This window comes from Seriola aureovittata, chromosome 10 (genome assembly GCF_021018895.1).
Source record: "Seriola aureovittata isolate HTS-2021-v1 ecotype China chromosome 10, ASM2101889v1, whole genome shotgun sequence".
Lineage (NCBI taxonomy): Eukaryota > Metazoa > Chordata > Actinopteri > Carangiformes > Carangidae > Seriola > Seriola aureovittata.
The window spans coordinates 14,178,865-14,204,493 of record NC_079373.1 but is presented as its reverse complement, the minus strand read 5'-3'; the positions used below and the strand labels follow the sequence as shown (position 1 = coordinate 14,204,493).

General features: G+C 42.3%; 1 protein-coding gene across 2 annotated transcripts in view; it reads left to right on the top strand.

The window, feature by feature from the left end:
- Positions 1-25,119, top strand: part of mctp2a (multiple C2 domains, transmembrane 2a) — a 31,889-nt gene extending 6,770 nt beyond the window's left edge. For both annotated transcript variants that reach the window (XM_056388176.1, XM_056388175.1), the window contains exons 9-23: positions 1,611-1,790; positions 2,492-2,622; positions 2,724-2,910; positions 3,178-3,271; positions 3,366-3,468; positions 3,564-3,666; positions 3,779-3,880; positions 4,004-4,078; positions 4,368-4,487; positions 14,508-14,627; positions 15,696-15,737; positions 20,416-20,525; positions 20,646-20,755; positions 21,950-22,047; positions 24,220-25,119. In XM_056388176.1, the coding sequence (XP_056244151.1) occupies positions 1,611-1,790; positions 2,492-2,622; positions 2,724-2,910; positions 3,178-3,271; positions 3,366-3,468; positions 3,564-3,666; positions 3,779-3,880; positions 4,004-4,078; positions 4,368-4,487; positions 14,508-14,627; positions 15,696-15,737; positions 20,416-20,525; positions 20,646-20,755; positions 21,950-22,047; positions 24,220-24,279 (1,635 nt within the window). In that variant the 3' untranslated portion in view covers positions 24,280-25,119. The remainder of the gene's footprint in view (positions 1-1,610; positions 1,791-2,491; positions 2,623-2,723; positions 2,911-3,177; positions 3,272-3,365; positions 3,469-3,563; positions 3,667-3,778; positions 3,881-4,003; positions 4,079-4,367; positions 4,488-14,507; positions 14,628-15,695; positions 15,738-20,415; positions 20,526-20,645; positions 20,756-21,949; positions 22,048-24,219) is intronic.
- Positions 25,120-25,629: the final 510 nt, after the last annotated feature.

Genomic DNA, 25,629 nt, shown 5'->3' with positions numbered 1-25,629 from the left:
AATCACAGTGCTAATTTAACAATGTAACAATGCCATTTTTTTTCCCATTTCATTTTTGACAAACATACAATATCTTATTGCATTTAACACCTATCCTGGAAGTGCTGAATACCCAGCTCTTACGGCTCTACTCCCCCTCTTTCAGAACATCGTTTTCTCCCTCTGTGTTACCACCACAGAGACAGGGAATGGCAAGTGCTGAAGTAAAACTCTGCTGTGTGATAGTGTTTCAAACAGGAGGGGGGCGTATGGTAGAAGTGGGAGGGGGGGCTCTGCTGTTCGAGGCATGTTGCCAGTGTGGGATGCCTAAGATCGGCAAGGCTGATAATTCCCAGGCATAGCGGGCAATAACCCAGATGTTAGGATGTAATATCACAGCTGTGGATGGACAGTGCTGAGGTACTAGCCAAATGGTCCAGGGTCTGAGCTCATCGTGCTTGTCCCCATGCTGTCCCACCATATGGAAGCAATCGCACAGCCCTTTTAGGACCAGGAATAGATTCTCTTTAGGGGCCACTTACAGTTAAGTGGAATTGTTTTATTGGCCGCTGAGATAGAAATGTGTCCAAGATAAACACTTGGGATGACTTGGCTGAGGCCTGTTTTATATCGCTCCTCCACTCCCTCTGTTCCTCTTCTTTTGAAGGGGCTGATATTTATAGGGCTGTGCTTGTGGTATTCCATGTTAATTCAGGTCCCTGAGATGTGCTTTGATCCCCTTCGGATTGGGTGGCAATGTGGGTTGTGACCCCGTAGTGAGGAGGAGGGGCCGGAGTGGCAGGGGAGTTGTAGTGGGGCTGTTTGAAGCAGCATCGCTGGGGCAGCTGAAGGAGCTGGGCAATCAAAGAGGCTAGAGCAGATTACGGTCCTGCTCTTTAATTACAGTCAGCCCTACACAACCTCTCTGCTGTTTGTTTTTACAGCCCTGGCCTATCACCGCATGGCCTCACGGGAACTCTTACATGGAAACATATCAAGGCCTCTCTTTCTCACTCCCTCTGTGACACACGGCAGGAGAAGTGGATTATTTGCTGTGCTTGTCCTTGATTTCCAGAGTTCTCTAATGCACAACATCTTTTTATTTTTATAGCTTCACATTAGTGGAAAAGATTTGTTATTTCTTTGGTTAAATTAAAATTGGATGAATTTGCCAACATGCAGTAAACTCTGATGCTGGCCATACATACTGCATGTATGCATAATTTGCTGATGAGAGAGCTGTGGGGTTTGCATCATTACTCACTGCTGCCTGCTGTCTCTGGTGCAGTATGCCAAGTGTCCTGCCTCCCCACACTCAGTCTGGGAGCCAGTGATGAGTGGGACTGTCACAGCCAGGGACATCTGGCTGCTTGCTGACGTCCCTCTCTTCCTCTCTCTCCAGGAGCCTCCGTGGTGTGGCTTGCCTGTCAGTAGAGATGTGCTAATGTGCTCCAACAGAGATGTGCTGTATAGTGTAAACCTTTGTCCTACTTTCATGCACTCTGTGAACATGATGAGGTGCCAGGCGGAGGCAGGAGCAGGTAAACAGAGGAGAACGCACAGAGCCTCCACACACATGGTGCTTTAAAAAAAAATAAAAAAAACTGTCTGTGTGTATCTTTGCCCTGCAGCAGAACCAGGCCACACCAACCCAGCGGCCAGCTGAACCAACGCAGAAGAACCAGCTGAAGAACCAGATGTGGTCTGGGGTGCTCAGATTCACCTTGATAGAGGGACAGGACCTGCCTCAGTATGGCCATGGTGACATTTATGTCCGCTTTCGCCTTGGTGATCAGAAGTACAAGAGCAAGGTTGGACTTGTTTTTTTAAAAGTCTCTCTCTTTTCCCACTTCTCCTACACTCCTTTTTCTCATGCTCCTCTGTCTCTTTAATGTCTGCTCTTTATACTTCAAGTGTTTCTTCCCAGCCCCTATCTCTTACTTCCCCGCTTCTTTCTCTCAGCAGGTGCCTGTCAGTGACTCACCTCCACCTTGGCTCACTGGGCCATGGCGGAGGCAGCTCATTAGACTGGGCAAGGCTGCCACTCACTTCTCCCTGTGCTTCAGGTGCTGGGCTTCATTGCCTTCATTTGCATACCCAGCATGCCCTGTTCATCTACCTGTACTTGTTGGCCTCCCCCCTGATGATTCTATGGTGCACTTGTCTTGTGTTGTCGTGTCATTTCTTTGTAAACCTCTCTGCTTTCCTCTCTGCTTGTTTGTTTGTTGAACAAAGCTGATTCTAATTGGAAGCTGTCAGTGTTTACAATCCCAGAGTGGCTACTGAGGTGTACACATACAAGCACACACAAATAGAGACACATACACACAACACGCCTCTCTTTCTCCTCTCCTGCCTTGTTCTGGTTGGACTGAATGAAGACTTAATCCACCTGTCATGCAGGAGCTGCTCAGTCTGATAATGCATTAAACCCGACATTGCGTCAAAATGTGTGAGAGTGTGTGTTTCCACGTTACTGTACGTGCTGAATCTGTGTCTTTACTGCCCTCAGAACCTTTGCATTCAGGCCAATCCCCAGTGGAGAGAGCAGTTTGACTTCAATCAGTTTGAAGATAACCAGGAACCTCTGCAGGTAGAGGTGTGCTCAAAGAGAGGGAGGAAGGGTGAGGAATCATGGGGAATGTGAGTATTTCCTGGTGGGTAGTGTTAATTTTGCTCACATTGGCTCCTCCACAGAACTAGTTGGACCTATGTGTTTCAATGAGTGATTTTCCTTTTCTCAGGTTTGAGATTGACCTACCAAGATTTTCACCTAATGAGAGGCAGCTCTACACCCATGTGCTGGACCCAGGAAAGGGCAGGTTGGTGTTTCTGGTCACCCTGAGACCCTGCTGGGGAGTCACCATCTCTGACATTGGAACAGCTCCCTTGGAGAAGCCTGATGAGAAACACAAAATAGTGGAGAAGTTTGTAAGTGTGTTTTCTTGGTGTAAAAAAAAGAAAAAAAAAAAGAAGAAAGTCCCCAAATGTGGGTATAATATTCTGCTGCCAATTACATTTTAGAGATGCTTTAAAGACCCTAATGTTGTCAGCTGATTCAGTAAGGTGTGGTGCTGGTGGACATTACATTATTGTGTTAAAAGGTGTTAAGGATGCAATTTTATGGGGTACGTTTATTAACCATGCTTAAGAAAGGTGTTTGGATAAAATGTTTTTAATCAGATACATTTTTTTCAGAGTTTAAAGAACTCACACAAATGTGTGGGAGAGGTTGGCTTCCTTCAGGTCAAGGTTATAAAGGCAAATGATCTGCCGCCAACAGACCTCAATGGTAATTTCTAACAACAATTCACTCCTTTGTTTTTATTCTCATGTTCATGGCCTTTTCTTTATAATAAATAACAACAATTATTTGTTATTTGCAGGAAAAAGTAACCCCTTATGTGTTATTGAGCTCGGTAACAGCAAACTTCAAACTCACACCATCTACAAGACCCTCAATCCAGAGTGGAACAAAGCCTTTACATTGTAAGCAAGACGTCTGGAGAAAAATCAGGACATCCATCCTATTTTATGTTGTATATTTTAATATCAATAATATTTGTGTAACTCTTATGTTACAGGCCAATTAAGGACATTCATGATGTGATAGAGTTGACTGTCCTCGATGAAAATGGAGACAAAACCCCAAACTTTTTGGGAAAAGTGGCGATTCCTTTACTGAGTGTATGTTTGTTAAAGTTTGTGAAGTTCTCATACCTTTGATATACAAAATATAAAGTAGTATAAATATTATAGATTATGATGGTGGATATACTGTATTTTTAAATTCTAAAAGGTTCAGAATGGACAGCAGATGTGTCTGTTCTTGAAGAAGGAAAACTTGGGAAGTGCATCCAAAGGAAACATCACACTGGTGCTGGAGGTTATCTATAATAAAGTAAGGATCAAACTGAATGGGGTCAAGTTTGTTATAATGGTGATAAGATTCTGGATCATATAGTGTGAAGTCAAAAACGTAGTTAAATTGCAGTGTTATGTTTTTGTTCTTTCTTTGTCCCAGGTCAGGGCCGGTATCAGAACCTTCCAACCGAAGGAGGAAAAATTAATGGAGGACAACCTGAAGTTCTCTAAAAAGGTTATCTCTATTGATGTTTTTCATCAGAATTTAGTAGTTGGAACAAAAATGCTTGCCAGAAGGTTCCCCTCACATCCCACTAATAAAGTAGCCACAACAAAGCTACACATGGTCACAGTTTGGATCGGTCATAGTCAAGCTAATTAGTCTAATTGGCTTTAAACGTCCAACTTCACAAGTAGCAAATAATGGATTGTAAAGCTGATTCAACCTCATTGCAAAGTCATAAACATTATGTCCAGTATCAAATGATACTAACCGCTGTTTTGTTCCAATTATTTCCCATTAGGTTCTTGCCCGGAATATATATCGGGTTCGAAAAATCAGCACAGCAGTTCTGTTCACGTTACAGTACATTAAAAGCTGTTTTCAATGGGAGAGCACGCAACGGAGTCTAATAGCCTTTCTGGTAAGTCATTGCCTCACGTTAATGAACTCTCTTTAAGCCTTGGGGCGAAGAAGTTTTGTCCCATTTCACTGGAGCCCAGTTTTAACTCTTTCATTTTATGTGAATTAGATGTTGAGGAGAATCTTTGGTTTAGCCATTTTCTCTCGCTGCCAGTCTTTTTCCCATGAAAAACAATGGCTGCCTTCTGTTTTTATCCCATGTGTATGTGATGGATGTGTTTTATCCTTTAAATCAAACCCCACTTGGCTTTCCTTCACTTCTGATGACATTAGAGTGTATTTGAAGGGATGGGGTTTGGGCGTTTGTACATCTGACTTCTTAGTAAAGCCTTCTAACCCGGGGGACGGTGTAAGGAGGATCACAGTCTCAGCTTCCTTGGGTGGAGGAGTGACAGTCTGCCTCCGAGATTTGAACCTTGTTTAAATGTCTCTGTTTAGCTGTTTTTAATGAGGGTATGTGATCTAAGGTCCTAAGCTTAAATAATCTTAAATCACCCTGTGAATCCCCCTCAGTACAGCACATGTAATGTCATGATTAAGAGAGTACACTTGCTATGAAAGCCCTGCCAGCGCCGTGTCAGGGTGAGGAAGCGGTCACAGACAGGGTGTGTGAAGAACTCTCCTTTCACTGCCTTTCTTCTGTCTGCGCTGTCTCAGGATGACATGCAATTCATACCTGGTGTATTCTATAAGCCCTTCTCACTGATCCTGAGGTGCAAATCCCCCCAGGCAATGGCCAGGCTCAATGTATCACAGCCTTTAGAACAGCACGGCACACAGACAGGCAGGCGGACACACAGACAGGAAGACAGAGAACAATGCAGGCGATTGTATAAGGATAGAGTGGGAGGCAGGCTGCTATCTGGGAAAGAAAGTTGGAGCGCAGAAAGAGGAAGACAGTTCAGTAAGAGCGTAGTCTATGAAGGTAGATAGCGAGAGACTTGGAGGCAGGGATATGGGCAGGAGGATAGGCAGGCTGACAGGGGACAGGTCAGCGGGATGGGGCCATCTTCTTCCACCTATAATTAGATCCTCCGCAGGCGATGGGAGTGTGTGGTGGCACACTCTAATCTTTCATTTCCACTTCTACTCCACCTGCTGTTTAGGAGTGCAGCACACAAATAGAGATCGTAGAATGAAAGAAAAAGACTTACACACTCACTGTTTTCATCATGATCATCATTGTTACTATAGTGTAGTGTTTCTCAGTCTTATTTTTGTCAGTTGTATGTCATCTGCTCCCTGACAGTGAAATGGTAATTCTTGTGACATTTAGTGTGGCTGCTATGTCCTTTTATTTGAAACAACTGTTCTGTTTTCAGACACCACCATCGGCATAGTGGTTGATATTTTTAAAGGTAGACAGTAACAGAGTAGTCAGAATACGCCTTTGTCTGCAACGAGGTGTGCTTCAAATAGTCTAAGTGTCGAAGGTGCGCGGTGAGGATCGCCCAAACAAAGTGAATCTGCCACTGTGCATTCATCACCCACTCACCAGCAGACTGAGAGTTCAACGAGTGAAAAGTTTTTTTTATTTTTTTCAATGGTTTATTATAATCTCAACAAGCCCGAAGCACAGTGAAACATGCAAATCACATGTAAATATTGCATGTAATTGCTATTAACAGGAAAAACTTTGAACTTACACTACTGTCTGACAGTCAGTGAGGGCAACAACACGGTCTTGACTGGCTGTCATTACAAGCCTAGTGCCATGCCACTATCCACACTTGTGCCCCTGCCCACTCCAAGGCCAGCCCCTGTACAGCCCCTCCTCCTCCTCCAAGTCATCATTTGCAATTAAGTTAGTGTTCGGAGCTGTCTAAAGCAGCATGCCACCATGTGCCTTAATGAAAGCAGCTCCCACTCCTATCTTTATATCTTTAGGCAGTGGTAATAAGGTAACTGATTCAGACATTGACAGATGGCCTCTGCTTGCCTCTCAGATGTGCATAATTATACCACTAGTGTCTGCTCTTTTCCACAGTGGCAGGCAGCGCAGGGCTTCTCAGTGTATGCCGGTAGGAAATGCTGCAGTGGTGGGTCTAGCTTTAATATACATTACAATACATTATTTATCAAGCAAGCAGACCAGTCTTACCCTTTTACACCATATACATCCTGTAATGCATTACCGCTGTTGTGGTTTCTACAGGGACTGCGGGATGCTCGCGTAGTGCTTTACCAGGAATACTTAGCCATTATATCACTCAGTCCCACAGGCCAATTTTCTGACCTCCGCACAGCATGGAGTCTACATTTCTATCCTGTTTATGTAGATTCATGTATGTATTATGAAGTGGTTGTTGGTGTGTGGTGTGTAAGGTATTCAAATTTTGCATGAGGGATCACCGCTCTGGTTCACGTTAGTGAATGGCAATGCGGGAAAAAATGAGGGTTTTTTGTTGATGTTGTTGTTTGTTTGTTTGTTTTTTTAAGTAAAAGAAGAAGGCTTGTTTGTTCATACCAAAATAACTTTTCCCTCATGAATGGCAATCAGAAAGCTGCACATCCTTGGAACATATAAATTGAGCATTTACAGATTGATGGGTTGTTTAGTTTTTATGCTACTACTGAGTGTTATTGTGTGAGAGGAAACTATGGAATAGCAATGGAAAGTCTTGCAGTATTGTCACTGTTTGCAAGTGCAGGAGGTTACTTGTTTTTATTGTGCAATCTCATCAGCAGTGTCCATACTGTTTGAAGTTGCCTTCGATTTCCCCCCAATGGGTTGCAGTTTTAAAATAGAGTCTAATTAGGTAATGTAACCAAAAAAAAAACTGAAAAAGAAAAAAAATCTTTCTCACGCATTTAAACAAAGTTCTGGCAAATCCTCATAAACATTTTCATCACTGAACGGAAATACAAACAAGAAATTTGGATTTTTTTCTCTCTGCTTGTTTATGCTACAGTAATGAGCCTAGGATCTGCGCTTTTCAAGAGTTTGACAACAGCATGTTCCTTTCTCTGAGAGAGAGAAAATGTGACAGCTAAAATCTTCATAAAATAACGGCCTTTAGATGTGCTTTTCACTAAGACTGAGCGAGATGAATGTGCTATACATCAGCAGTGACTGCAGAGGGGTCACCCAGAGTTCTTTGCTGCACACAAGAATAGGACCTGTAGATGGAGCTACAGCACTGCTGGAAATATGAATGGCGGCACTAAGGAGATCAGTTACTTTTCCCAACAGGAGCCATTCGTGGGAACAACTTGGAGTGAAATCCTCCGTTCTGTGCATTAGAATGAGAGGAACAAGTTTCTTCCACCAAAAAAAAAAAAAAAAAATTAAAAAAGAAGAGAAGCTAAATGAGCATGTATTATCCAGCCAAATTAATCTGTTTCAGAAGTTTAAAGTTGAGAACAATTTTGATTTAGATGAAATGGATGAAAGTTAAAAAAAAAAAGAAAGAAAAAAAGATCATTTACACTTGAAAGCTGATTTTGAGCTTTGCTGTCATTAGACCGCTTTAAGTATTTAAGTAGAATTAATATTTTAACATATGAGGTACCTCATCTGTCAGGAGTTAGACTAGAAAGAAACCTGTATACCTTATGTGAGTATTTCTTTTTGACACTGCCAGGTAGCAACCGCTTTAGACATCATTTGACAGCCTGTGAAATGCTGATTGCCTCACATCACACACTGTAAAGATGGCATTTGATGAATGTTTGATGCGGTGCAGCTGTAAACACACTTGGCAGCTGCAACGGGCGCTTTTTTGGGGCTGATAGAATCACCGTCTCCCCAGATGAGGGCAGGACAGGGTCAGATCTGGCTCCAGAGGTCTCAGGAGACCACCTGTGTAGAGCCACAGCAGTCGGGGCCATTAACCAGAACACCAGCCCAGCCGAGATCAAAGCTATAATCAGAGTTGTCATAATTGTTCTTGTTAACACTGTCCCTGAAAATGAGATGCTTTGTGAGTCTTGGATCTGCCCATTTGTGGTTTACTGCATTGCAGTGTGGCCGAGCTTTTGTGAGAACAGCGAGAGGACTGTGCGAGCCTGTGAATTGTCTCCTTGTTTCTGCTTTGCATCTGTTTTCTCTCTGTTTGAAAAAGTTGGAGGCCTTAAAGGAGTGGGTTTCTTCAGTCTCATGGGGGTTACACTCTTCATCGCCATGGCTGTGGGAGTTCTCACAGACTGTGCAGTGGGAATGTGTCTAGTAGGGAAAAAATGATGGCACTGATGGCGATCTGTGTATTCATAGTTCTGAGTCTGAGATCTATTAATTATTAAATGATAGGCTATGACTACTTGCAAGCTGCTCAGCAGTGCCTCCTGATTTCACACAGTATTATTATTTAGCTGCCCTGAATGGATTTGTGTCAGTTGACAGCTCTTGTGGCTGGCTGAATGCAATGTGTAACCTTGAAACATGTCCCCTTATTAGTGGGATTAATAAGCTTTCCCTGCTAATATTCACTTCATTAGGGCTGTGAAATTGTTCCCATTTTGATTTGTTTTAGGACATGGATTTCAGTTTTGAGAACGGACTTTATTCAATTTAAAATAACTAGATTCATCATTATTATTTAACATTATTAAACAGCATGAAGTAACTTTTAAGTATGAACAGGTTAAGTGTCTTCAGAATAATATTTGCATACTGCACTAAATGAACGTGTTGACACCTGAGATGGCAGGGTTTTATCTGTGCATCTGTTCTACTTTGTTGTTATATATTATACGTGTTTCCAGCCTAGATGAAGTGCGCTCTGCGTTTAACCCCATTGTGTGCGCTGTATCATAATGTCTGCCTCTAACATACTCACCACCTTCCTAGTCACAGAGGACACCACTCCCCAGGCAGCTGAGGCGGCGACCTGTCCGCCCTTGTGTGTGGCTGTTCCGAGGCCAGTCTTGGCCCCGCTGCGTTAACGTGCGTGTGAGCTGAGCTGACAGGGAGAGAGAGTCCATGCCACTCCCTCCCCACCTCCTCAGGGGAAAAGGCTCGCATGGCAGATCTGTCACCCAGGAGGTCGCTCAGTGTTAACGCTCCCGACACGGATTAAACACTAGTGGCCAGTGCCGGAGTGCGGGGTCAGTGTAGCCACCACTGACAGGCACCACAGGGCCCTCGCCGACTGCCCCGCTCCAGCCTCGAACTGGTGCTGCTGTGGCCCTGGCATGTGTCAGACAGGCAGGGAGACAACGGCCAGTGTTGGCCCTGCGAGCAAATGCTAATGCCTTGCCTTGCACGGCTGCTCTTCCTCAGTGCTTTGATAAAGAGCTCCTATCACCATTGCACTGTACTGTGCAGGCGTTCTTACAAGCTGTGGCATTTGCTTATCATTTTGCTATGGCTAACCTTTCATTTACAAATTAGAAAAAATAGTGTACTCTGAAATAGCTGAAATTATACTACACAACACCATGTTTTGTTATCATTATTATTAATATGGTTTATTTGGTTTCCAATTTATCCAAGTAAAATAATTGTTTGTGGTCATATTTTTCTATGATTTTATTACTTAAGTTTGTTGTTCTGTTGATTATTTTGTTTTTTGTTAAGCGACCATAAAGCGTTAATAGTAATAATTGTAAACAAAGTGGAAAACTAACCTCTGAACTTGAGTTACCAAAGTACAGTAAATATCAAAGTTAGTATATCCATTTTTGATCTGAAAATTGAATTGTAAATTGTGTCACACTCCAGAACTGTTGCAACCGATTTCGCCCGGCTGAAGAGGGACATGAAATTCCCCATTTTATTGCTCTCTCTCGAATGTAGCCTCTCTCTCTCTTTCTCTCTCTCTCTCTGTCTCTCTCTCTTTCTCCCCCTCTTCCTCTCTCCCTCTCTCCCCAGTCGATAAGACTTGAGCTGAGCGTATGTGAAATATTTATTCAGCGTTAGCTCAGAGCACCATGGCTGCCCACACACTCTACCTGCCCCGAAGAGAAATCTTATCTGTGCTTCCTCTGCCTCCGACACCCCCTGAAAGCCTGTCCCCACACTGGCCCAAGCTCAACACAAATTACATGTCTCATTGCTCTGCGTTTACAGCTACTTTAAAGCCTGCCGCTCCTGTCCCCTACATAAGCCCTCAGCCAGACTCCGTTTCAGCCTGGCTGAAAAAAAAAAAAGACCTGCATGAGCTGAGCTGCTACTTGTGCTTTTGATTCATTATTAATCTCTTTTTTTTTGTATTTTAATTGAGGAAGTAATGCAGATTAATTTCACTGCCCTTGATTTCACCCAGAAAAAGAACATCTCTATCAGAGTAAAGACTATTAAAGGTTCTGTAGAGGCTCCCATCTGTTTTAAAAAAAAAAAAAAATCATTTTAATTTATTGTCTTAATATTATTATAGCCCATACTTACACATACCCGCACACGTGAAATATGTCCTTTTTCCGTCTCGTGCGCATTCATGCACAGAGACAGCCACTAACATCCATATACACAAACACACAGACAAACCCTGCAGCCTGAAGTCAGTCTTGTTAAATTCTTTCAGTATATGTTCACGTAATCTGGCATCCGTCCACAGCCCCCATGACTGACCCTCATAATGTTGGCTGGCGCTCTTCTCGCTTTGTTTAGCTTTCCAAGTGGAGTGCAACTGAAGAGAAGTAGTGAAGATACAGCCAAGATTAAATCTTCCGTGTTTTTGGATGGTACATAAAACTTAAAAATAAGGGTATTTTTGAAATGTACCATGTTAAAAAAAAACAGTGGAAAGGGTGTTTTTAGTTTGTTGGTTTTTTCTTTTTTACAGCAACAGTAATTATATCGTATGGTCCCATGTGCTGTGACATTACACTAATTTGGCTCATCAACTGTATTATGTGTGTTATACTGATGTGACGCCTGTATTTATAGCCTGTTATCTGCTGTGGTGTATAAGGAGAGCATTTGGCAGCCATTTAGTCTGGTGGTACGTCTGCCAGTCAGTAGTTTGGGTTGGTAGACTGGGCCACCCCCTCCTCTGTTAATCAATTTACAGGATGGTAGAAACTCTTATAGAGGGTGTCTTTGTCCCTTTGTTCCTGCTACGATCCCTTCTCCATCTCCTGGGAGAGTGTGGGTGGTGGGAGCTGCCATGCTTGCTCAGCTTTAAGTTATTTTATTCACACTTTTAATCGCTGAGTGCTTTATTATTAGGTGCTGGATTCTGCTGGCCAGGGGATCTGCATGAGAAGGCGCAGAATGCATTTAGTGGAATCATATTAATGGCACTATAAAACAAATCTGTCAGGCTGTTCTTAACCCTGCTGGCAGAATTGCTCTGCCCAGGGTTGCCCCCTTCTCCAAGCGCTTACAGGTGGCTAAGGAGAGTGCATCTCCATCATCTACTCCACCGTGTGCTAATAGTTTTATTAATTCATTTTTTTTTTTTTTCCCTAGGCACACTGTGCATAATCATACAGGCATTTTTCAGCTAAAGGGTGTTTGTCAAGGGAGGTTCCCTACATTAGAGACACTCCTCCCAGACATACATACTAACACTTGTTCAATTACAAGTCGTTTGTTATCCACCTCTGTTGTGTGTAAACCTAAATGCTCAGGTATATCATTAATTATTACCCCCATTGCTTGTGTTTGCTGCTTTATGTCCTTTTTGGTTAAATAAATGACTATATCACCGCTTGAGCAACATATTAGCATTTCCGTGTTTAAAAAAGTTCAAGGTTTTACTTGTCATGCATAATTTGTTGATGGATGAAAAAATATGCAGTCAGGCCCTTTAGACTGAAATTGGAGTCCATCTTTGATGGCAATTAAAATGTGGGTTATTTTTTTACGAATTTACACTTATGCCTGAAAGGTTGCACTTTGTCCAACATGTCCTTTAATCACTCAGCCGCTTGCTAATAAAACATAAACCACTTAGTGGAGGAATTAGTTCTGTCTCCATTTCACAGAAACTCCAGAGAATGTGAGGAGACAAGGGGAAGGTATAGCCCTGCCTCTGCTCATTACTGTGGGATATCTGACGGCAAAGTCTCAGTTTGTGCACCTGAGTGAAGGAATCTGAGAGGTTTTCCCAGTTAAAAAAGCGTGTAAATCCTGAACACATGGGCTGACATACCATGAGGGAGGAATTGAGAAGATATTTCTGACAGTTTTGGTTTATACCCTCATTTAAGCACTCAGTTTAGACACAAGGCATTGTATTTCTGTAGGCTTTTATCTTGTCCACTGAGCCAGAACGCGGTGAGCAGAAATTTGCATTAGTGGGCGATTATGAATACCTGTGACAGATTCTCTCTGCCGGCTCCCTGGGCGGAAATGAATTGGCTCCCTCTGTTGACTTGCACAGGAAGACAGAGACCAAGCAATTAGACTTTAGTGGTTAATGTAGCAGCTTTTGCAGGGAGGGCAAGGAGGTTCAACATTCCTGCTGGGCTCATGTCAGTTTCCAGGCACATTTCCCCCCACCTTTCTTTTTCCTTTTTTATGAGAATGCTGGGAATATGACAAGCTACCTGTCCACCAGCCAGCTGAATTCCTCTGGGGTGAGGGGAGCGTCGCTTTAGAATCGCCTCATGGGAACTGAGGTGACAACACATGACGTAGGTTATTCATAACAGAGAGGAGATGTACTGCAGCTACCTCTGCACATCATGCATATTCATTGTTTACCTTTTTTTTTTATCCCCCACCAGCTCTAGTTTGTTGCTGTATGCGTAATTCAAACGAGCTCTCATAAAAACATATTGTTCGTATTGTTCATTTCCCTACATCCTGGTCATCCTGCTGTGCTCCTGCGTGACGCTTCAGCTCACCCACCATCTCCCAGGTCATATGGAGGGATAATAAGCGGTACAGTGGTGAAGCCTAGGGCCACAGTGGTGTCTGCATTACTCATGGTTCACGTTTCTCTAGTGGCCATTTTAACCTAGGCCTGGTGTGGCGGTAGGTAGACTGGCCCCCAGAGCAACATGCACAGACTCTGCATGGTTGCTATGACAGGAGCAGTCTGCTGTTTACAGGCCTGCTATTGAGGCCTGAAGGCCCCAGTGCTTCACATCCTGTCTCGGGCTTAACTCGAACATATTGTTCGTACTCTGACCAGCCTGCAGCTCTTTGAGCCTACACTGCACAGTGCTACCATTGTGTGGGGTCAGAATAGCAGTTATATTTAATGTTTTGAAATAAACTTTGTAAAAATAAATAAATAAATGAAACTTGCTATAGACTACAATAAATCTAACTGTTGCAAAGGATGCATTCATTATAGAAAATATTCTATATAAAGTATGTGGAAAAATTTATATTGTGAAAGTGTTTGTTGTAAATAAAAGTAGACCATATGTCGGGTGTATTTGAGCATAATCACACTATAATAGATTTTAAGATTCAACTTGCTGTTGGGGACATTTTATTTCATCCCTGTCAACCTGCTGGTGTGATCCTCCTCACACATTCCTGATAATTTCAGTTGGAAACAGACTCATTAGGTTGTCACTAAATGGGTTTAAATGCAGCCGTCCAATTAGTGCTCTGCTGTGAAATGCAGTGGGTGTTGTGCAACGTGCTTAGCACCACTCCTTTACAGAATTATGAGGGATTACTCATTCAGTGTGATCCATCTTATTTCTATCAGGGGTCTTGGCTTTTCTCAGTATCATCACCACGGAGGGGGTAAATGTTGCAAATGCTTCTCCAGTTGCCATATGTGCCTCGTCAGAGAGCCTCACTGTCTCCGAATCTAAGAGGATTTGATGTGCTAGTTAAAAGACAGCATACCATGCCTATCCATGTCATACTTTCTTTTGAGCAGTAAGGCTCTCTGCCAGCACAGTATTATTGGTATATATAAATAGGATTTCAAGATATTAAAAGTTGTCCCTGAATGTCTGTTACTTTCAAACCACTGAGAGTAAAATCTGTTGCCATTGCCTGTAAATCTCAGAGGCTTTACATGCTTGCTTTTCATGAGATTTAGGACGTGGTTAAATCCGTCGTATATTTTGTTTTTGGGAACAGGCCTGCTGAGATTTGAAAGCTTGGTGACGGTGCTATAGTGTGATGTGCTTTGCGTTATACTGTCATGTCCTGTCTCCTCAGATCTTCCTTGTGTCGGTGTGGCACTGGGAGCTCTTCATGCTGCCCCTCTTCCTGCTTCTGCTCGTCGGCTGGAACTACTTCCAGCTCGCTGCGGGGAAGGCCAGCTCCAACCAGGACCTGGTGAGTGACGAGGACTCTGAACTCTTCAATGTTCATCCGTATACGTCTGTAGATGCATGCTGTTATGCATAGTGCAAATTCAATCTATATGTTAACCTACCTATGGTGATACCTTGGTCGAATTAAATCCTTTTCACACACATTGGGCAAACCGCATTTTTACAGTAATAACAATTAACAACTCTTACACCTGCATATAATACAGGAGCATTCTATGTGTTTTATAGCTGGTTAGACTAGTTTCTATAGTGTCTCCAGGGGCCCAATAAAACACCAAGCAGTAGGAAGCCACTGAAGTTAAATCACTGTAAATGTATATAAAGCCTGTAGTCTGTTGATATAGTCTCACCACATCTGAAAAGGCAAGACTATAGTTCTTTCCACCGTATACCACTATCTCCTCTCTGTCTACTGTTATGGAAATTATGTTTGCCCTACACATGTCTGTGAAGGTTAATGCTGTTCACACTTCTGACTGCCCCCCAATTTCACTGTGTTGTAAGCCTTCTCACTGGCCAGCCAGGGGCCTGGCCTGTTCACACACCCTCCCCAAAGCAACATCCCCGGCCCAGTGATTGTGTTTATGGCTGCTGGAAAAGATGCCGTCCCTAGGCAATGTTAAAGCCCAGACTCACCCTCATATCCAGTGTGGAGACTCTGTCACCCCTCTGTGACCCTCTAGCTGGCAATGACACAGCTCTGTTCCCAGGCAATGTCACAGTGTGCACCACAGTGGGGTCAGGGATGACTTGATATAAAGTGATCTAGGCAACAGCATCCAAATTAAATGTGTTTTTTTCCCTTTCCTCTTTCTGTTTTTCTGTGTGCTTATGTTGTGGAGAAATGAGATTGCTTTGGTGTGACAGTGCTCTTGTGAAGAAGGCCCTCTTTCACCTCTGCTTTTGTGTGAGGTCACCCCTGTGATGCAGTCTCTATGGAAACAAGCCTCTCCCAATAGGGGTGAATGTACTCAAAGAAAATTTCATTACTAGGTGTTTGTTAAAAATGCTCCAGTGCCCACATGTCCCGTTCGTTTGAAATCACCCTCTACCCTTTATTTTCTCTTAGGTGAACATGAGCATGGGTGACGACGAAGAGGAAGACGAGAAGGTATTTTATCTTGTCTCTTTCTAACATTTTAAGGGATAATATGTTCTGGTGGAACGTTATCACTTCTCAGGCTTCACTATAAATATATCTTATGTATCTTTTAAGCTTTGCGATAAACACTGGCTGTTTTAACATCTCACTGTGACATTACTCAAATCAGACTTACCAGATGTGTGAACCCTGCTAATATTCCTTTCTGAATAACCAAGGTTAAATTAAACACATGACAATGTGTGCATGCTGCTGGATACTACAAATTCCTAGTTCAGCAAATAGCTGCGATTCTTATACAAATGAACACATGTTTCTTTGAAAAGAGAAAATATTCTACCAAAGAGCTATACAGGTCCTAGTCAGTATTTTAGCATAGTCCCAGTGACAGTTTCTTCTCACAAGCTCTTTTCTAACTAAGAATAGAAATATTTTTCATGCATCCCAAATGAGGGCAACATCTTTGAAACAGTTGTAGCATGTAGCTCTTTATTCTGATCCTTTGGGTATTGAGTGTCACTCTGCAAATGCACTCTGCTGAGATACCGCAGCCCTTTGAAAATCTATAAATCAAATTTAAACAGCATCATCAATTAGAATTTGCACAGCTGTTGGGGATGGATTTTTTTTTTTGTGCCATCATTGTCTAAATGGAATAGTTATGTTGAGAATGACCTTTTACTAGCAGAACAAATGAACAAACTACAATACTACAACAGTAAACTAATACTCTGCCCCAAAGGTTATCAGTCATTTTCACTTGCACGTTCATGAGAAATCATAAATGATAATGTTTATTAATACATCTCTCTGGTGCCTCTTGAAAAACAAAAACAACAGGAAATCTTTAAGTAGCCTGAAAATTATACTTCCCCACAGCAAATAATATTCAATTACACTCATCCCACTGTTTTCTGTAAAGAAGGAAGAGTTAACAGGGATGTGTATTATTGCTTTATGTCAATGAAGTGTGGAACTAACACAAAGCCTCCAAGCAATGACCCTTGTGCTGCGTGTCTAGGCCCAGGATTCATATCCATAATGCGCTCAATATATTCTGTTGTGGTGACCTGGGGCTATGAAAAAAAGCCAGCTTCTTTTAAAAACACAGGCACATCCACCAAATCCTGTCTGAAAGGATGGGCTAATTCACAGATGAAACTCGCATGATATGTCTGCACACACAAAATGGGAAGCTGCACTTGCTATCACTGCTAGGAAAACTGTAAACTGGTGCTTAAACAACCAACAGTGATACTGAAAATTCACACTCACAATCACATTAAATCGAATGTCAGTGTTTCATTTGTCTTTACCTTAAAATCTCAATGTATAATATAGGGATGTTTGCTTTTTTGAGTTTAAGTAAGGCCCAGTGTCTTTAGAGAGGTTTAAGATTCTCTCAGTATGCTGCATGTGTTTCCGAACTCTGCCTTCGCCTCTTTAAGCTTTTTGAAAGGTTTTCCATGAGGCTCCTAAGCCCTTTCACACTCAGAGGAAATGAAATATCTCCTTTCATTTACTAATTAAGCACTCACCCATGTTTGTTTTAAGCTGTCAGCTTTAATTTAAAGTGGCTTATTTGAAAGTCTTGTTATGGTCTTGCTGTCAGTTGAATGTGATATCATGCAGTTAGATCAAGCAGTGTAGCTTTACACCTCCTATCAAAGTCTTCTTTAAAAATATTTGGGGTTAAAGAGTGATCAGTGTTAAATTTGATGACTTCAAAGCCTTTGCTTTTTTTCCCCCTCGTCTCTCCTCTAACATGTGAATAAAGGCTTTTTCCTCTGAGAAGGTTATGATTACCACTCAAATATGTTTTTATCCCCCTTTTTTTCCCCTTGAGGAAGGAAATATGTAAACCTCAGACAGAGCAGCGAGAATGTGAAGGCATGATGTTAAAGAGAGACGAAAGGCAAGGCAGTGTTACAGCAGGATAATACAGAACAGATTCTCTGCCTGTGAACAAATCTGTCCTCAGGGAAAGAGACAGCTTACAAATTATGTGTGGGCAAAGTGACTTCCCTTTGGCCTTAGGTATCAATTGTGCAGATAGACAATATTTAATCATAACATAAAGAAACAGAGAGGCAAAGCAAGTCCATAGATCTCCAATAGAAATGAGCATGGAAGATGAAACAGCCCTCTCATTGCCCCCTGGCTGGCAGTGCTGGTCTGGGGTTGACTTGCTCCTAGAGCCCAGCCCATGGGGAGCTCGGGGGGAGGGTGAGGAGGTGGTTAGGGGTGCTAGACCGGGCTGGGGGGGGGGTTACTCCGTCTCTCACCCGATACTCCACAGTCACCGCTGGGTCTCCTTGAGCACACCAGTCAGACAGACTGCTCGTGTCATGATCGGAGATGTGCATTATGGGAGCCACCGCACACGAACCCTACAACACATTAAAGCCTAAAAAGAGCTTTTCTTGTGCGTTTTATCTCTGCAAATTGTTTGTTAGCTCATTTTAGCTCCATATGAAATAATTTGCAAGGAACACAGGTGTTTTTCATTTAAATGCACTTCTTATCTTTGTCAGAAAAGTCACTAGAAAAATATTCAGTCTGAGAATTCAAATTTGGCACCGTTTATTCTAATTAAAATGATGCTAAATGAGCTTTCTCCAGTCTTTGAAAACACCCCACATGTCTGGGAGAGCATGTTTACCTTTGTGCAGGAGATCAAATTGGTTCTCCATTACTGCACCTTAAAAGGAAGCTTTTACAATTTTATCTGAAATGAGAATATGATTTCACACAGGTTTTCTAATCAGTAGACATTTAGGATTCATTTAGTCTGTCCCTAGTTTACCCATCTTTTTCCATTTCAGAAGAAGATCTTTTATTTATTTTTGTTTTCTCTGCACTCATGTACATGCTGAAAAGAGAAATGAACAAAGATAAAGAATATCATCAAATGATTAATGTAGGGAGGACTTCGGTTTTGGTCGCTAAGGAGATGGAGGATTTCAAGAATCTTAAAGCAGATGAATAATGATAATCACGAGAGCTCTGTCTCTTGATGCATACTTCAGAGTACATCTATTTGTCTGTTTTTCCTTTTAGAAATGAAAGCCAATATAGCTTCTCTTTTTCCTGCCGGAGCTGTATTTCTGGCTAAATTTACCTTGCATCTGTATCCACTGCAGTTAATAATGCTTCATATCGCTTATTAAGTTTGAATTCGAAAACATGTAATTGGGTCGCTTAAATAATTTTAAATGGAAATATGAAAAGGAATATGAGCTTAAATGATGAGGCTTAATGCGTGGCTCTGTGGGGCCATCAGGAGCTCGTGGACACAGATTGGAATGGCTTTTAGCAGACTCTAACAGTGCTCCCTGCTTTTAAAATAAACTTAGAATAAAGAGTTCAATTAACACCTGATGTGGAGTAAAGAACACGCATGAAGGTTTGCTCGGCCCCCCAATGCAGTGGAGCAGAGAAGGATGATGCGTACACACAGATAGTCCTCTTTCCCCATGATGAGACCATGAGATGTTAATCTCAAAGAAAGCATATTTGTGATAGTTCTTCCTTTTTTGGACAGTGCTGAGCCTCCAGTGTCTGTCCAGATCCGAGCCCAGTGGGGGAGGCTCTGCTAGTGTGGGAATTGCTCTCTTCCTGCGCCTTTTGTGGAGGAGAGCGGGCCTGACAGTGGGGAGTCTCTCTGTGCTGGCAGACAGTGTGTTCCCAGGGGCTGCCTCATGAAGCTCTGATAAAGGCATTCTGTCTGGACCCTGTCAATGCACACAGGCTGCGGCTTTGGCTGACTTGTAACATAAACATATAGACATCCTCAAGCCTCCTGTTAGGGTCCATCAGAGCCCCCCCCCCAACACTCTCATTCCCCCATCTCACTCTTCCTCTCCCACCCTCCTCTCTGTCATCATTCCTGTCATTATTTCCTCCTTTTGATGTGAGGCTTCTCAGCCTTCTTTAGCTTGTGTTACTCATGTTATCTCTAGTCACTCCTCTGCCTCTGGAAGGCTTCACACTCGTTATTTCTAGTCTTGATGTGATCACTTTTTTTTTTTTTAGACAAACCAACCCTCCAACCCCCTCACATGTTGACTTATTGCTTTGCCAGACTCAGTCATTACTATCTTAGTCCATTAAAAGCAAGTAATACGTTATGTGCAGTGATGGTTGTGACAAGATTCATGCGAGTGAAAGAGGGAACAGGAACACATCGGACTGGTGTCCTAAGCCAAGATGCAGTGTTTTTCTCATGCAGGGAAAGTGTTACAAAGCCAGACCTGACAGATTTGTAAAAACATGTTCAAACTTGTCCTGTGCAGGCTGCTGGAATGGAATCTCTCCTAAGTTGTGAGGCCCCTGCACTTCTTGTCTGGGTCGTCTAGTCTGCCTGATTGCGGATGGCCATTTTGTGTACTTTTCATCTACCAGAGAGTCTTGATTGTGCTGCACTTGTGCAACAGCTCTATTGTGTGTGGCAGACAAAAGCTGAAATCTCTCACCCATCCACATAACAGCCTCTGAGCACTGAGTCTGTCTCATCTTCAAAAGCATAGTCTGAAGATGTACAGTGTTTGCTCATTATGGGCCATTCAATAGATAAATCACACATAATAGCATAGCAGAGATAAACTGGTCATTGTCTACCCTGCCCAACAATTGACATACAGTGTACCTCATCAGTGTCTGTACATTTTTTTGTTTCTTTATTTAGGAGAGCGGGAAAAAAGGTTTGATGGACAAGATACATATGGTGCAGGAAGTGGTGCTGGTTGTCCAGAATGTTTTGGAAGAACTTGCAAACATCGGAGAACGAATCAAGAAGTAATTCAACCATTTCAATTTTAATTTGTCCTACACTATTAACCTCATTATCAGTTTATTTGAAATATAATAGTTTTTAATAGAACTTAACGTTAATCTCACGCCACTGTTCTTTTACAGCATCTTCAATTGGTCTGTCCCCTTCTTGTCATGCCTGGCCTGCTCGGTGCTGTTTGTGTCCACAGTGCTGTTATATTTCATCCCACTGCGGTATATTGTGCTGATATGGGGTAAGTTCTACATCTAAAAATACAATTTAATTCATAAAATTGTTATTAAAAAAAAAAATTTTGCATATCAAAAGTGTAGTGGGAAAATACCAAAAGCTAACAAACCTCCACTGTCTTTTTCTTGCTAGAGTCTATTACTACGAGCAGAATATCCTATCAAATAGTACAAAAATCAATGCCCATACCACTGTTGTAAAACATAACTCTTATTCACTCTTCCTAACTGCATATCCAGGATTTAATGAAGTACAGTAATTTAAGAACTCTGCCATCCCTACACCTCTGCAGATGCACAGAGATCAGACAGCTGTAGAGGTTTGCTTTGCTCAGTGTGGGCTGATGTAGCAGAGCCCAGCAGAGGCAAGGCCTAGGGTTTGTGTGAAAACAAAGCAGAGGTAGAGTAGCAAGCTGTATATAATACATGATGTCCTTGGGCAGTCTGTAGGCTCCTGGTCTAGCCTCTCATTATCTGCTGTAGTCATACAGAATAGACAGTCATCTCAGTGGTCAGGGAGATATGCTGCCCTTAACAGGCTCTCCTCCTCCAGCTGTAAGCCCACAACCACAGTACTTCCACACTGCCTTCAACACAATCAATACCAAAAAACCATCATATCAAACAAAAAACACACAGTCTGAGACACTCCTCTGCCTCCCCAGTTAACCTCCATCTCTGTGGTTGCAAGGCAGGCCTTTCAAGTTGCTTGCACATATTTAAGTCCTTAGGTTCTTTGTCTGCATGTTGAGGTACAGGCAGTACCGAGCTGTGAATATAATGGTCCCATTACAAGACCCCAGAGATATTTCTCTCTCTGTGGTACGTAGCCATGTGCAGAGTAAATATAGATGTGCTAGAAATGATCAGATGGAAGCAAACACAAGTCAGTAAAACTTGTGATGAAAGTGTGCCTGTTGTTAAAATTAGGGTAACAAATTCATTAAGTATTGCTTTATCCATATTTGTCACCATTGTATTGGATCATGCTTGAATTCACTTTGTCTGAAAGGGATCAACTGAAACAGCATCATGAAATGCGGTTTCTGACATATCGGTGGGATCTCCATTCTGTACATACAGTAGACAGGGTTACACCGCTCTTTATTATTATTGATAGTTTTTACACTGGACAACAATGTAAAAATATGCCAGTTGCTGTGACACCTTTATTTATTAATGTGTTCTTGTTTTCACAGGCGTTAACAAATTTACCAAGAAGCTGCGCAACCCATATACTATTGACAGTAATGAAATACTGGATTTCCTCAAGAGGGTGCCTTCTGATGTTGAAAAGGTAAGGGTCCAGTTTTACATACAGATAGGGAGGGAATTCCCTGAAGATGTCTGCATTATTTGCTGTACCAGAATTCCCAAGTGTTGCGGAAATATATCCTCTAGCTTTGTTTGATTATTAATGGACTCTCGCCTTTAAAGCAGCCCTGGCCCAATTATTCCTCAGTGCAGCTCCATGTAGTCGCCGTAGTGCATGAGTGAGGAGATGTTTCAGATCTGTCCTCAGCCATATTGCTGCAGCCTCGTCCGTTATTAGCAATTTTGTCCTGTCTGATTGAAGCGCTGTGACATTAAAGCTGGTGATTGGCCGAGGGCTGGCAGAGGGCTCCTGACGTCTCTGGCTGTTGTGTCAGCACAGAGACTCTGATGTGGCCTCAGTCACTTCAGGGTGGTAGAGTCAATTAATGTAGTCGTGAGCCCCAGTCGTCTTGCTGGGTGCCATATGTGATTACATATTAGCCACGGCTGATATGTCATTTGCATTTACATCACAGAGCTGAGGAGAGCTGTCAGGGTTTTGTAAGTGGTGCTGGGTGCTCGCCGTTCTCTCACTGAGATTTTTGCTCGGCCAGGAAATGAAGTGCCACACAGTGCCTTCATCTTGCAGGTAACTCGCCAGACAGAATTCAGTGAGAAATCCTGACAGTCTGGATCTGGAAAGACACTCTCACCCCAGTCTGTTTCTCTGCTGCACCCTTGATGTCCTCCTGCAGCAAGCCATTGCTGACTTCTCTGTGATGTTGGAGGGAGCCTGTGTTGTTTGAGATTTGGCTGACTGAGTTGGCAAAACAAGGTGGTGAATACATTTTGATTCCGAATCCTTTGTATGTCTTCTTCCCCATTGGGATACAATGTTTGAGCTTTGAAAATGACTCACTTTCAAATCCCATGGAAACAATACTTTTTAGCCTGGTTTAAAAGAGAAACTACATCTTGAAAATAGCTCCAATCATAAAAAACAAAACACCCTTAAGATTCATCATAAGTACGTTTCATTATGTACTGTGAAAAATAACCTTAACATCATATACACAGGAGACCCAAAACAATAGACCACATATTTTGTTTTTGTTGACTTAGAACTTCAATCCTCAGATAGGTGTGGACACAAAAACACCACAAAGGCTGAAAATTGACTCCTGTCTTTCTTGCAAATGTGACTTGGCAATTAGTGCCTGTGCACATCTACAAAGTCTGCCTCAAACGGGGACTTCTGACAACGCTGTGTCTGTCCCGAAATAAGAAGCATCTGTCAGTTCTGAGGACAGTTTCATGTTCTGATGCAGGAGGCAGTCACTTTGTTCCCACATTCCATCTCCCATTCTAATAATGGAGACCAGCTAATTAGCATAGAGTTCTTACCTTTATTCAACAGATTCACCGTATTGTTTGAGCTCAGCAAGCATGCTTCAAAAGCAAGTTTTCAAATTCCAGCTCTTCTCCTTTTCAGTTTACCCTATGATCAGTCTTCTTTAGATTATGGTGGCAATTTTGAAAAAAAAAAAAATGAAAACAGGCCACCGAATTTTTTAATGTCAAAGAGAACATGATTTTACAACATGAATTTATTTTGTAAATCCTTTTGAACGTCATGGAATTTCTGAAAGAAAGACTGAAACATGAGGGAATCAATATTGAGCTTAATTCTACATATGTAACGGGCAGGAAAAAAAACAAGGTTGTAAGTTCAAATGTCACACTTCAGCCCTTGTTTTTGCCTGAAGAAATCAGTCACACCAAGGGTCTAGAAAGCCGTGAAGAAAGTTACACATCAGCCGATGTTGGTAACTTCTCAACTTAAACAACACTCACTTTATACTACTCTCAGGCTGTAACAAAGTTTTCTTCAGAGGACATAACTTACAGTGAGTGATTATGCAGTTCGTAGCTCCCTCACTGGCCTGGCAGGTCATCTCAACAGTTGATGTCTGTTTCTAATATTGTGATTGTGGTGCAGAATGAGGGGGGGCGTACACTGGTACGGAACCCTTGACTCTTCAAATCCTTCCTCCCTGTGATTAATCCCCTCTGCTCCTGTGTTTAAAAAATGATTCATTACAGGCGAGCCCGCCTCGCTTTCCCCTGCACCAGCTCTCCTCAGGGGAGCCATTACCGTGCGCTCCACTGAGCTCGGATTACCTGCCTCTGACCAAACTCATGTTTGTTTTTACAGGTGCAGTACAGCGCGCTGAGAGCGCCCACCAGCCAGAGTCAGCCACGGAAGAAAAGGTAGGCTCCGCGGACACACTGGATGAAAGGCTGGTCTCCTTTTGAATATGGTACGACGCAGTCTACCTGACAACAATGCTCCAGCACTAGCAGAGCCCATAACCCCGTCCACCCCACCATATCACCCTAACTCTGCCCCCTGCTGCTGAGGGGCAGCCAGCCGCTCTCTGGCTTGTGTGTTTGCCACTCCCCTGACAGGGGCTGTGAACTGCAGCAGCTAGGAGGGCAGCACATGGTGCTGTCAATCACAAGCCGGGAGGTAAAGAAAAGAGAGCGCTGTAAGGCTCAGCCTTCATCTTTGGATATAATTTAGAAAAGGAATGAAAAGCGTCGGGTTTGGTTTACCTTAGACTTCCACTGTTTTGCCTTTTTTGACTTTGGTGAAACTGAGAAATTTGCCTTAAGGTAACATTAATACAAGCATAACAATTTATGGAAAACAAACCACACTAATATTTTTTCTTTATCCATGTGTTAATATAATTAAAGGTTAAAAGGTCATATATCTTGCAGATATTGAAGTAATCAGGGAGAATTAAATTGTTTTGTTGCACATTTAATATATTAGGACAGAGACTGAATTCTACTGTCCTTGTTGTGGTAAGGATTTATTTTATATAACATATATGCTGTCAGCCTTCTACATTTTATCTTAGCAACAAATATATATTTATATACTTATGTGTATTATCTCTGGCAGACTTAATTTTTTAAGTAAAGTTTCTATGATTTTATGTCATGTTAGATTGATTTGAGAGTTTGTTTTTACTCAGTATAATGTCTGCATCATCAAATGGAACATTTGCAAGAATCCTGAATAAAGAATCTTGATCAGTTTGAGCTCTTGTTTTTGCCTGTGTTTTTGCAATAACTGCACTCTAGTGAGGATGGATTACACCACTTCTTTACTTGAATACACAGTAAACACATCTGATTACACAACACAGCCATTGGAACAGAGCTCACACACCGGCCACCGCTGCGCCTTGGTTACCGAGCTCACATCAAAGCTGTGTGGCTCCAGTGTGCTTCCTAATGCATTGCTTTGTTGCCTTCTCACAATAACAGGGTCCAGATGAGAGAGAAAGAGCTCATCTCACAGAGAGTACTCTCTCCATCCTCAGCACTTTGTGCTTTACATTTACACTAAAATCACCTGGCCTATCTAATGGCTACACACACATACTCTGGTTTTTCCATCTGTCCCCCCACAATAGCTTTTCCATGTAGAGGGATGTAGTATATCCCCTATCAATTTTCTCAACCATATTTAGTGTACACAGAAAAAATAATCAGTTATTGACATATTTACCAGATATTTTTAATCATATTGCATCTATTCAATATTTCAGCT